The following is a 13,569-nucleotide window of genomic DNA, read 5'->3' on the forward strand; positions in this document are numbered from 1 at the left end:
GCAGCCTTATTTGGAAAGAAGATCATTGCATGTGTAAGTAAATAAAGTAGTACTGGCGCAGACTGGCACCCAATCTAGTATGACCAGTGTCCTTGTAAGAAGAGGAGAGGAGACACAAAAGATGCAAACTGTGGGAAGACAGCCATGGGAAAGTGGGCACATGGGAAGCCAAGGAACACTAACAGAGCCATGAGAAGCAAGGAAGGATCCTCTCCTAGGGGCTGCACAGGCATGTGATCCTGCTGACACCTTCACCTCAGACTTGTGGCCTCTGGAGCTGTGAGAAGATACACTTACATCACCCAGTTTGTAGAATGGTATCTCAGCAGCACCAAATTTTTTAAAGATTTTATTTATTTATTCATGAGAAACAGAGAGAGAGAGGCAAAGACATAGGCAGAGGGAGAAGCAGGCTCCATGCAGGAAGCCCAACACAGAACCCGATCCCAGGACTCTGGGATCACACCCTGAGCCAAAGGCAGGCACTCAACTGCTGAGCCACCCAGGCATCCCAAGACTAAGTTCTTAAGAGTGTACTGAAGGACTTGCCTTTGAGGCAGAAATTTGAGACAGTCACCTCTAAGACCAAAGGTAAGAAAAGTAAAAAACAGTTTATGGTATTTAAAAGTACACTTAAAACACAGTGGAAGCTGAGAAAAGGAAAGAACCTGTACTTGACGAGGGGTCATAAGAGGTTTCACAGAAGACAGACAACTAAGGCAGACAGACTTTATTCACATCACACTCAAAGCTCAAGATGCAGGGAAGCACCTAATACATGTGGATACTGGGGATCAAACAGAGGTGACACAGGTCCCCATGGTATAACTGGGCCACATTGGAGTCACATGCCTCACCACATGCCAAGGAGGCTGTCTGTATATGACAGACAGCAGCACCCAAAGACGGCTGGGGAGAAAGATAACAGAGGACTGCACTTAGAAACACAGGTCAGGAAAAGATTGCTTCTAGAGAATAAAGACAACTTTCTATTTGTTTTTGTTGTTGTTGTTTTTAGAGATTTTATCTATTTGAGAGAGAGAGAAAGACAGCACAAGCAGGGAATGGCAGAGGGAGGAGCAGATTCCCCATTAAGCAGGGAGCCCAATGCGAGACTCGATCCCAGGACCCTGAGATCATGACCTGAGTTAAAGTCAGATGCTTAACCAACTGAGCCGCCCAGGCGCCCTGAGAGATTTTTGATGCATGGGGAAGTTGGGGAAAGGAATTTTGGGAATCCAAATAATTTGGATTTTAGTAAGATTAAAATAAAATTGGAATAAATTGAGAAAACATGCAATAAAGAGCTCCAGGAGTACAGTAAGAAAGACTTGTTTTGGGAGCAGCAGTTCTGAGGAGAAAGTAGTTAAGGCAGCAGGAACTGGCAAGCCCTCTGCAAATTCAGAGCAGTGGCCAGTGACAGAGCCCCATGGCATGGCTTACATGGAGATGCAGCATGAGGCCACGGGAAGGGGCCACAGGAAAGGAAAAAGGCAGGCAAGGAGGAAAGAAAGGACTGTATGACAAAGGAAAGAATTAGGAAAGCAAGACCAACAGGGCTGAAACCAAGCACATCAACAGAAAGGAAATTTTCATGAAGAACATACCTTTGTGTCTGAGTGCAAATGAAGTGTGACAAGACTGGTCATAGGGAAAGAGAAAGTAAAGAAACCTAGTCTTCTCTGCAGGAATGAGAACCAGTGACCACTATATCCAGGATTCCAGCCCCTAACAGCTCATCTGGACTACTGCCTGCAACACCTCTTGACTAGTGCTCACCTGGATGGGTCTCCCGGTGAATCACTCTCTCCACCAGCCATGGCTCTTCCCCCTTCTCCAACTGGAGGATCACATCTGGTTTGGGAAGCTGATGCCCTGTGCACAACAAAATATAAAGAACTGAACAGGGGTTGAGGAGCTCTGGCTCAGCACAAAGGGATCCCAGATTCAGCCCAATCCCCAACCAACTCCAACTCCTTCTTAGTTTTGGGTTGGGGGGACTCTGAAGAGACAGGGGAGGCTATAGAGGGGGCTATTATATATTTTTTAAAATTCAACAAATCAAAAATTTTTTTCCCACAAAACCAGAAGTGAGTACAAAACCCTCTTCTATGCCACAAAGAAATTAGATCACTGACGCCAAGCTCACACTGTAATATATTTGCTTCAATCCCCATTACCTTTTGATCAATAATGAACCAAAATCATTGCAGAGAGATATCTCTGAGAATAGAGGTTAGTCTTACCCAAGGAAATCAGGTTCTTATAGTTCTCTAGCATCACATCTTTGTACATGATCTGCTGAGAAGAGTCCAGCAGCTTCCACTCCTCCCTGGTAAAGTTCACAAGTATATCTTTGAAGGTCACCAATGTCTACAACATAGAACAAATCTGTAATAAGCCAGATAAGATTAGGCAGACAGCATTGGGGTAGGGAAAGAGGATGGACCAGAATTTATTCCAGAACTGAGTAGCACTTAGGTTCTAGTCAAGTCCTAAAAGGAATGCCTATTAGGTATATACTGTCCCCAAACCAGTTCCATGTTATGCTCTAGAAACTGTCAGAAAAACATTTATTTAAGATGTATTTATTTTAAAGAGCAGGGGGGGGCAGAGAGAGAGAGAAAGAGAGAGAGTGAGAGAATCCTCAAGCAGGCTCCCCACTGAGCGCGGAGCCCAACATGGGGATCAGTCCCTGGACACTGAGATCACAACCTGAGCTGAAACCAAGAATCAGACTCCCCAGAATTGTTATTTAAATCAAGTTTGTTGGGACAGCTGGGTGGCTCTGTGGTTGAGCATCTGCCCTAGGCTCAGGTCATGATCCCGTGATCCCGGGATCCTGGGATGGAGTCCCACATCAGGCTCCCCCACAGGGAGCCTACTTCTCCTTCTACTTGTCTCTGTCCCTCTCTGTGTGTCTCTCATGAATAAATCAATAAAATCTTTATAAATAAATAAATAAAGTTTGTTATAAACAGCTACAGCTATATTCGGACACCAAATGTTAATCTAATCTACATTTATTTTCTTTGAAATAAAGAATCTAATTCAAGGTAGAAAAAAGAAGGACAAAACAGTCTTTTGAGTTCAAGTACAACTTAATGATTAAAAGATTAACCTTGGGGTACCTGGGTGGATCAGTAGATTAAGCATCCATAGCTTGGTTTTTGGCTCAGGTTGTGATCTCAGGGTCATGAGATCCACCCCCATGTCCAGCTCCACACTCAGCCAGGAGTCTGCTTCTCTCCTTTACCCTCTCCCCCTGCTCATTCCCCCAGCTCACATACATCTTTTCTCTAAAATAAATAAATAAATCTTTAAAAGAAAGAAAAAGAGACCAACCTCACCATTTTCTGATCTAAAATAATTATCCAAAACATTTTTCCTCAACACTGGTAGGCATTTTTTTAAAATGGAGACTGACAAAAAAAATAGATACAGAAGCAAGGCCTTCATTCACAACATCAAAAAGAAATGCTGGATTACACACAGAAACAACACCTACTTGAATGAGGATTTCTCCTCAAAGACAATGAAGGTCAGAAGACAATGGAATAGTTTTTTTTTTTAAGATTTTATTTTTTTTTATTTATTCGTAGAGACACAGAGAGAGAGAGAGACAGACAGACAGAGACACAGGCAGAGGGAGAAGCAGGCTCCATGCAGAGAGCCTGACGTGGGACTCGATCCAGGGTCTCCAGGATCACGCCCTGGGCTGCAGGTGACGCTAAACCGCTGCGCCACTGGGGCTGTCCAAATAGTTTTTTAATAAATAGTGAAAAAAGAACTGTCAATCCAGAATTTCTATCTCCAATAAAAACATATTTCAGGAATGATGCAAAATATACTGTCAAATGAAGTAAAAGAATTTGTCACTAGCAACCATGCTCTAAAAGATATACTAAAAGTAGTTCTTCAAGCAAAAGGGAAATGTTGGGATCCTTGGGTGGTGCAGTGGTTTGGCACCTGCCTTTGGCCCAGGGCGCGATCCTGGAGACCCAGGATCGAATCCCACATCAGGCTCCCGGTGCATGGAGCCTGCTTCTCCCTCTGCCTATGTCTCTGCCTCTCTCTCTCTCTCTCTGTGTGTGTGTGTGACTATCATAAATAAATTAAAAAAATCAAAAATAAAAAAAATATAAAAAATAAAACAAAACAAAACAAAAAAAACAAAAGGGAAATGTTACCAGAGAGAAAGTTAAAATCTCAGGAATGAAGGATGAGCAACAAAAACAGTAAATATCTGGGTAAATATAATAGACTAGTTTTCCTAAGTCCTTCAAAATATGCAGCACAGCTGAAAGCAAAAACTACAATATTTTTTGGTGGAATTTTCAATATACCAGAGGTAATACATGCAGGATACTCCAGGGGAAGCTGGGCTGACAAGGGACCCAGGCTCCCACCCTGGATGCTCCCAGAAGTTCCACCCTCATCTGAGCTCCTCATGCCTTGGCCACAGCTACCCTGGGGTAAGTACACAACTTGTGCCTAAGGTCCTCCCAACAGGTGCTCCCCATGGAGGCATTGTATAGCCAGCTCTGTATCTAGGACAAGCAGGGACCAGAGAGTCCCAATGCCCCAATATTCCTAGTTCCCACACCATGTTTGAGGGAGGAAATGTGCTATAGCTTCATTCCCTAGTGTGGATGAAAGCATTTTATAAGAGTGCTCAATATCACCCCCACTGATGTCTGCTCATACCACTGTTAAACCAGCGTTTGTTTTATATGAAAGGCATATAAATAGTGTATAATACAAGAATAAAACCACATCTACAAATAAAGCAAACAAAATAGTGCTAGTCTCCTGGAGGAGAGTGTCCAAGATACTATTTCTGAAGTTCCTAGGCAAAGGAACTCCAGAACTTAACCAAAAAAGGATTCTCAGTTGGAAAACAAAGAAGACAGCCCAACTTACACGGGACTGGGCAGTTAGCGATTCAGCTTCCATGACTTCCTTGTTCTTGATAATGCTTTTCTAAGTAATGGAGATCCTGAGAAGGTGAAGCTGGAGAAAAGAAAGAGACATGAGGAAAGTCAGCTGTGACAGGGGGGTTTCATGAATCAACCCAGACTCCCTCATACCCGGCTGTGTATAAGGCAAACACCCACCACACAAAGGGGAACATCAGAGATTATCCAAAATAGTCTACACTGTCTGAAATTGCTAAGAGTAGGAAGGAAAGAGTTTGTAGATTGATATTTTCCCCCTTAGAGTTCCATGCAAAATTTCATTTGCAAGTTAATGGTGCTGCTACAAATCCTTTTTTGAGGAAAGCAAACCAAGACACAGAACCTACCTTGATCTAACACCCTTACTTTACAGATAAGAAAACAAGTGTTTTCTTTGGCAGATCACAGAAGGGAAGTAAGAGATTGGAAACGCAAGAAACCTATGATGTGCCATGACTGCCTGCAGGTGAATGGTGTCTCATGGCAAGGAATGTAGGCAGTCTCTAGGAGCTAAAACCACACTCAGCTGACAGCCAGTCCTATCTTCGTCCCACAGCCACAAGTAACTGAATTCTGCCAACAATCAGAGCTTCCAAATCAGAACCCAGGCCAGTCAACACCTTGACAGCAGCTGTTGGATATCTGAACAGAAAACCTAGCCAGAGTGGGTCAGACTTCCTTCCACCTACAGAACTGTGAGCTAGGAAGTGGGGGCTGTTTGAAGCTACTAAGCTTGTTACACGTGAATAGGAAACTAGAACATGATCAATTATCTGTTAAAGATACTTAAATGATAAGAAAAATATATTTACCTATGTAGTAACCATTGCTACTGCTTTCCTGTAGATCCAGATTTCCACTTGGTTTCATTTCCTTTCTCCCTGAAGGCCATCTCTTAACATTTCCTGCAATATGGGTCTGCTGGTAATAAATTCTTTCAGCTTTTTAAGTCTGACAGTATCTTCATTTTGCCTTTTTTTCTAAACAGCTTTACTAGATATAATTCACATACCAAACAGTTCATCCACTCAAAGTATAAAATCCAATGTTTTTGGCAATTATATTATCTTTAAAATTGTTGTAGTAAAAAAATAACAAAATTTGCAGTCTTAATTATTGCTAAGCGTACAATTCAGTGGCATTAATTATGTTCATAATAGAGGAGAGCCCCGTCCCGGAGGAGCAGGAGCTGCACCGACCTTCCCTTCCGGGCGCAAAGGGGCTCGCAGGGAGTTGGAGCAGGACCCAGGAGGGAGGGGATGCCCTCGGGCTCCCCGGGACAGTAACAGCAACTCCACGCCCAGGAGAGTGCGCCGAGCTCCCTAAGGGCTGCAGCGCGCACGGCGGGACCCGGAGCAGCTCGGGGGGGCTCGGGCGGCGGCTCCGCGGAGGGGGCTGCGCGGCCCCGGGAGCAGCTCGGCCGGGCTCGGGCAGAGGAAGAGGCTCCATGCAGAGGGGAGCAGCTCGGAGGTGCTCGGGCGGCGGCTCCGCGGAGGGGGCTGCGGGGCGGGAGCGCGAATCCACCAGCGCAGGCTCCGGAGCACAGGGCGCCGGGACACAGCCCAGGATCCGGCCTCCCCCGGGACAGGCAGAGACCGGGAGGGCCCAGGACAGCAAGGACGCTCCTGCCTGAGCTGAGCAGATCAGCGGCCCCGCCCCGGAGCCTCCAGGCCCTGCAGACGGAGTTCCTGCCGGAGCTGAATCCAGGTTTCCAGAGCTGCCCCGCCACTGGGGCTGTTCCTCCTGCGGCCTCACGGGGTAAACAACCCCCACTGAGCCCTGCACCAGGCAGGGGCACAGCAGCTCCCCCAAGTGCTAACACCTGAAAATCAGCACAACAGGCCCCTCCCCCAGAACACCAGCTAGACGGACAACTTCCAGGAGAAGCCAAGGGACTTAAAGAACACAGAATCAGAAGATACTCCCCGGTGGTTCTTTTGTTGTTGTTGTTGTTGTTGTTGTTGTTGTTGTTGTTGTTGTTTTGTTTTTTTGTTTTGTTTTGCTTTTTGATTTGTTTCCTCCCCCACCCCCCTTTTTTTTCTCCTTTCTTTTTCTTTCTCTTTTTCTTCTTTTTTTTTCTTTCGTTTTTTTTTCTCTTCCCTTTTTTTTCTCTTTCTCTTTTCTTTCCTTCTTTCTCTCCTCTCTTTTTCTCTTTTTACCAATACAACTTGCTTTTGGCCACTCTGCACTGAGCAAAATGACTAGAAGGAAAACCTCACCTCAAAAGAAAGAATCAGAAACAGTCCTCTCTCCCACAGAGTTACAAAATCTGGATTACAATTCAATGTCAGAAAGCCAATTCAGAAGCACTATTATACAGCTACTGGTGGCTCTAGAAAAAAGTATAAAGGACTCAAGAGACTTCATGACGGCAGAATTTAGAGCTAATCAGGCAGAAATTAAAAATCAATTGAATGAGATGCAATCCAAACTAGAAGTCCTAACGACGAGGGTTAACGAGGTGGAAGAACGAGTGAGTGACCTAGAAGACAAGTTGATAGCAAAGAGGGAAACTGAGGAAAAAAGAGACAAACAATTAAAAGACCATGAAGATAGATTAAGGGAAATAAACGACAGCCTGAGGAAGAAAAACCTACGTTTAATTGGGGTTCCCGAGGGCGCCGAAAGGGACAGAGGGCCAGAATATGTATTTGAACAAATTCTAGCTGAAAACTTTCCTAATCTGGGAAGGGAAACAGGCATTCAGATCCAGGAAATAGAGAGATCCCCCCCTAAAATCAATAAAAACCGTTCAACACCTCGACATTTAATTGTGAAGCTTGCAAATTCCAAAGATAAGGAGAAGATACTTAAAGCAGCAAGAGACAAGAAATCCCTGACTTTTATGGGGAGGAGTATTAGGGTAACAGCAGACCTATCCACAGAGACCTGGCAGGCCAGAAAAGGCTGGCAGGATATATTCAGGGTCCTAAATGAGAAGAACATGCAACCAAGAATACTTTATCCAGCAAGGCTCTCATTCAAAATGGAAGGAGAGATAAAGAGCTTCCAAGACAGGCAGCAACTAAAAGAATATGTGACCTCCAAACCAGCTCTGCAAGAAATTTTAAGGGGGACTCTTAAAATTCCCCTTTAAGAAGAAGTTCAGTGGAACAGTCCACAAAAACAAAGACTGAATAGATATCATGATGACACTAAACTCATATCTCTCAATAGTAACTCTGAATGTGAACGGGCTTAATGACCCCATCAAAAGGCGCAGGGTTTCAGACTGGATAAAAAAGCAGGACCCATCTATTTGCTGTCTACAAGAGACTCATTTTAGACAGAAGGACACCTACAGCCTGAAAATAAAAGGTTGGAGAACCATTTACCATTCGAATGGTCCTCAAAAGAAAGCAGGGGTAGCCATCCTTATATCAGATAAACTAAAATTTACCCCAAAGACTGTAGTGAGAGATGAAGAGGGACACTATATCATACTTAAAGGATCTATTCAACAAGAGGACTTAACAATCCTCAATATATATGCTCCGAATGTGGGAGCTGCCAAATATATAAATCAAATATTAACCAAAGTGAAGAAATACTTAGATAATAATACACTTATACTTGGTGACTTCAATCTAGCTCTTTCTATACTCGATAGGTCTTCTAAGCACAACATCTCCAAAGAAACGAGAGCTTTAAATGATACACTGGACCAGATGGATTTCACAGATATCTACAGAACTTTACATCCAAACTCAACTGAATACACATTCTTCTCAAGCGCACATGGAACTTTCTCCAGAATAGACCACATATTGGGACACAAATCGGGTCTGAACCGATACCAAAAGATTGGGATTGTCCCCTGCATATTCTCGGACCATAATGCCTTGAAATTAGAACTAAATCACAACAAGAAGTTTGGAAGGACCTCAAACACGTGGAGGTTAAGGACCATCCTGCTAAAAGATAAAAGGGTCAACCAGGAAATTAAGGAAGAATTAAAAAGATTCATGGAAACTAATGAGAATGAAGATACAACCGTTCAAAATCTTTGGGATGCAGCAAAAGCAGTCCTAAGGGGGAAATACATCGCAATACAAGCATCCATTCAAAAACTGGAAAGAACTCAAATACAAAAGCTAACCTTACACATAAAGGAGCTAGAGAAAAAACAGCAAATAGATCCTACACCCAAGAGAAGAAGGGAGTTAATAAAGATTCGAGCAGAACTCAACGAAATCGAGACCAGAAGAACTGTGGAACAGATCAACAGAACCAGGAGTTGGTTCTTTGAAAGAATTAATAAGATAGATAAACCATTAGCCAGCCTTATTAAAAAGAAGAGAGAGAAGACTCAAATTAATAAAATCATGAATGAGAAAGGAGAGATCACTACCAACACCAAGGAAATACAAACGATTTTAAAAACATATTATGAACAGTTATACGCCAATAAATTAGGCAATCTAGAAGAAATGGACGTATTCCTGGAAAGCCACAAACTACCAAAACTGGAACAGGAAGAAATAGAAAACCTGAACAGGCCAATAACCAGGGAGGAAATTGAAGCAGTCATCAAAAACCTCCCAAGACACAAGAGTCCAGGGCCAGATGGCTTCCCAGGGGAATTTTATCAAACGTTTAAAGAAGAAATCATACCTATTCTCCTAAAGCTCTTTGGAAAGATAGAAAGAGATGGAGTACTTCCAAATTCGTTCTATGAAGCCAGCATCACCTTAATTCCAAAGCCAGACAAAGACCCCACCAAAAAGGAGAATTACAGACCAATATCCCTGATGAACATGGATGCAAAAATTCTCAACAAGATACTGGCCAATAGGATCCAACAGTACATTAAGAAAATTATTCACCATGACCAAGTAGGATTTATCCCTGGGACACAAGGCTGGTTCAACACCCGTAAAACAATCAATGTGATTCATCATATCAGCAAGAGAAAAACCAAGAACCATATGATCCTCTCATTGGATGCAGAGAAAGCATTTGACAAAATACAGCATCCATTCCTGATCAAAACTCTTCAGAGTGTAGGGATAGAGGGAACATTCCTCGACATCTTAAAAGCCATCTATGAAAAGCCCACAGCAAATATCATTCTCAATGGGGAAGCACTGGGAGCCTTTCCCCTAAGATCAGGAACAAGACAGGGATGTCCACTCTCACCACTGCTGTTCAACATAGTACTGGAAGTCCTAGCCTCAGCAATCAGACAACAAAAAGACATTAAAGGCATTCAAATTGGCAAAGAAGAAGTCAAACTCTCCCTCTTTGCCGATGACATGATACTCTACATAGAAAACCCAAAAGTCTCCACCCCAAGATTGCTAGAACTCATACAGCAATTCGGTAGCGTGGCAGGATACAAAATCAATGCCCAGAAGTCAGTGGCATTTCTATACACTAACAATGAGACTGAAGAAAGAGAAATTAAGGAGTCAATCCCATTTACAATTGCACCCAAAAGCATAAGATACCTAGGAATAAACCTAACCAAAGATGTAAAGGATCTATACCCTCAAAACTATAGAACACTTCTGAAAGAAATTGAGGAAGACACAAAGAGATGGAAAAATATTCCATGCTCATGGATTGGCAGAATTAATATTGTGAAAATGTCAATGTTACCCAGGGCAATATACACGTTTAATGCAATCCCTATCAAAATACCATGGACTTTCTTCAGAGAGTTAGAACAAATTATTTTAAGATTTGTGTGGAATCAGAAAAGACCCCGAATAGCCAGGGGAATTTTAAAAAAGAAAACCATATCTGGGGGCATCACAATGCCAGATTTCAGGTTGTACTACAAAGCTGTGGTCATCAAGACAGTGTGGTACTGGCACAAAAACAGACACATAGATCAGGGGAACAGAATAGAGAATCCAGAAGTGGACCCTGAACTTTATGGGCAACTAATATTCGATAAAGGAGGAAAGACTATCCATTGGAAGAAAGACAGTCTCTTCAATAAATGGTGCTGGGAAAATTGGACATCCACATGCAGAAGAATGAAACTAGACCACTCTCTTTCACCATACACCAATATAAACTAAAAATGGATGAAAGATCTAAATGTGAGACAAGATTCCATCAAAATCCTAGAGAAGAACACAGGCAACACCCTTTTTGAACTCGGCCATAGTAACTTCTTGCAAGATACATCCACGAAGGCAAAAGAAACAAAAGCAAAAATGAACTATTGGGACTTCATCAAGATAAGAAGCTTTTGCACAGCAAAGGATACAGTCAACAAAACTCAAAGACAACCTACAGAATGGGAGAAGATATTTGCAAATGACATATCAGATAAAGGGCTAGTTTCCAAGATCTATAAAGAACTTATTAAACTCAACACCAAAGAAACAAACAATCCAATCATGAAATGGGCAAAAGACATGAACAGAAATCTCACAGAGGAAGACATAGACATGGCCAACATGCATATGAGAAAATGTTCTGCATCACTTGCCATCAGGGAAATACAAATCAAAACTACAATGAGATACCACCTCACACCAGTGAGAATGGGGAAAATTAACAAGGCAGGAAACAACAAATGTTGGAGAGGATGCGGAGAAAAGGGAACCCTCTTACACTGTTGGTGGGAATGTGAACTGGTGCAGCCACTCTGGAAAACTGTGTGGAGGTTCCTCAAACAGTTAAAAATATACCTGCCCTACGACCCAGCAATTGCACTGTTGGGGATTTACCCCAAAGATACAAATGCAATGAAACGCCGGGACACCTGCACCCCGATGTTTCTAGCAGCAATGGCCACGATAGCCAAACTGTGGAAGGAGCCTCGGTGTCCAACGAAAGATGAATGGATAAAGAAGATGTGGTTTATGTATACAATGGAATATTACTCAGCTATTAGAAATGACAAATACCCACCATTTGCTTCAACGTGGATGGAACTGGAGGGTATTATGCTGAGTGAAGTAAGTCAGTCAGAGAAGGACAAACATTATATGTTCTCATTCATTTGGGGAATATAAATAATAGTGAAAGGGAATATAAGGGAAGGGAGAAGAAATGTGTGGGAAATATCAGAAAGGGAGACAGAACGTAAAGACTGCTAACTCTGGGAAACGAACTAGGGGTGGTAGAAGGGGAGGAGGGCGGGGGGTGGGAGTGAATGGGTGACGGGCACTGGGTGTTATTCTGTATGTTAGTAAATTGAACACCAATAAAAAATAAATTAAAAAAAAATTATGTTCATAATATTGTACATCACTAATAATTCCAAAACTTTCTCATCACCCCAACGGAAACTCTGAAACATTAACCAAACTCCCTATTCCTGCATCCCCTCAGATTCCAATAACCTCTAATCTACTTTGTCTCTGAATTTGCCAATTCTAGATAATTCATATAAATGGAATCATACCGTATTTGTCCTTGTGCATCTGGCTTTTGTGACTCCACATCATGTCTTCAACGTTCAGCCATGCTGTAGCATGAATCAGAACTTCACTCCTTCTAATGGCCAAATATTCCACTTACTGACAGGCCACATTCTGTTTGTCCTTCTACTGTTGATGGACCCCTGGATTGTTTCCATCTATTGGCTCTTGTGAACAGTGCTGCTGTGAACACTGGCATAAAATTATCTGCTCGAGTCCCTGCTTACAATTCCTTCCTGTTTGTACCTAGAAGTAGAATTTCTGTGTTATATGGCAACTGTATGTTTAGCTTTTTGAGGACCCACAAAACTATTTTCCACAGTGGCAGCATCACTTTGAGTTGTGATGCTGAGTTCCAATTTCCCCACATACTTGTCAAAACTTGTTATTCCATTTTTAAAATGATTATAGCCATCCTAGTTGGTATAAAGTGATATTTCACTATAATTTTGATCTGCATTAATTAGTGCCATTTGCATACCCTTCTTGTAGAAATGTTTAAATTCTTTGCCCATTCTTAAGTTGGATAGTTTGTGTTTTTGTTATTGACTTGTAGTTCTTTATATACTCTATATATGAACACATGTATTTAAGTATATATAAACATATTTGTATATCCTATATATATTAAACCCTTATCAGATATACAATTTCCAAATATTTTCTCCCATTTATTGTCTTATCTTTGTTGTTTAAATTATTTTTGAATTTATAATTCTAATTAGAGTAATTTTTCCTTTTAGCACTTTACATATATATTTCCACTCCCAATGCTCCAAGAATTACATGAGTTTTCCAGTCTGGCTAGTAGTTACAGGTAGCATTCCTACTGGGGATTTACCCCAAAGATACAGATGCAGGAAAAAACCGAGACACCTGCACTCCAATGTTTATAGCAGCAAGGTCCACAATACCCAAACTGTGGAAGGAGCCTCGGTGTCCGTCAAAAGATGAATGGATAAAGATGTGGTCTATATATACAATGGAATATTACTCAGCCATTAGAAACGATGAATACCCACCATTTGTTTCAATGTGGATAGAATTGGAGGGTATCATACCAAGTAAGTGACAGACAATTGGAGAAGGACAAACATTATATGGTTTCATTCATTCGGGGAATATAAAAAATAGTGAAAGGGATTAAAGGGGAAAGGAGACAAAATGAGTGGGAAATATCAGAGAGGATGACAGAACATGAGAGACTCCTAACTGGGAAACAAGGGGTA

The 13,569-nt window shown here is 42.1% G+C and overlaps 1 protein-coding gene across 21 annotated transcripts in view; it reads right to left on the minus strand.

The window, feature by feature from the left end:
• The window catches only part of ZNF10 (zinc finger protein 10), a 31,425-nt gene that overhangs the window by 10,560 nt on the left and 7,296 nt on the right, over positions 1–13,569 (minus strand). For 6 of the 21 annotated variants that reach the window (XR_013366295.1, XR_013366293.1, XM_077875097.1 and 3 more), the window contains 4 exons: positions 5,771–5,863; positions 4,924–5,013; positions 2,247–2,373; positions 1,780–1,875 (listed from right to left, as the gene is read on the minus strand). Coding sequence is in view for 19 of the 21 variants with exons in the window: in XM_077875097.1 (XP_077731223.1) it covers positions 1,780–1,875; positions 2,247–2,373; positions 4,924–4,956 (256 nt within the window). In the remaining 2 variants the exon portion in view is untranslated. Of the gene's footprint in view, positions 1–1,779; positions 1,876–2,246; positions 2,392–4,923; positions 5,014–5,305; positions 5,722–5,770; positions 5,952–12,324; positions 12,587–13,569 lie in introns of those variants that run through there. The other 15 variants (XM_077875090.1, XM_077875089.1, XM_077875083.1 and 12 more) reach the window with 7 other exon arrangements.

This window comes from Canis aureus, chromosome 27 (genome assembly GCF_053574225.1).
Source record: "Canis aureus isolate CA01 chromosome 27, VMU_Caureus_v.1.0, whole genome shotgun sequence".
Lineage (NCBI taxonomy): Eukaryota > Metazoa > Chordata > Mammalia > Carnivora > Canidae > Canis > Canis aureus.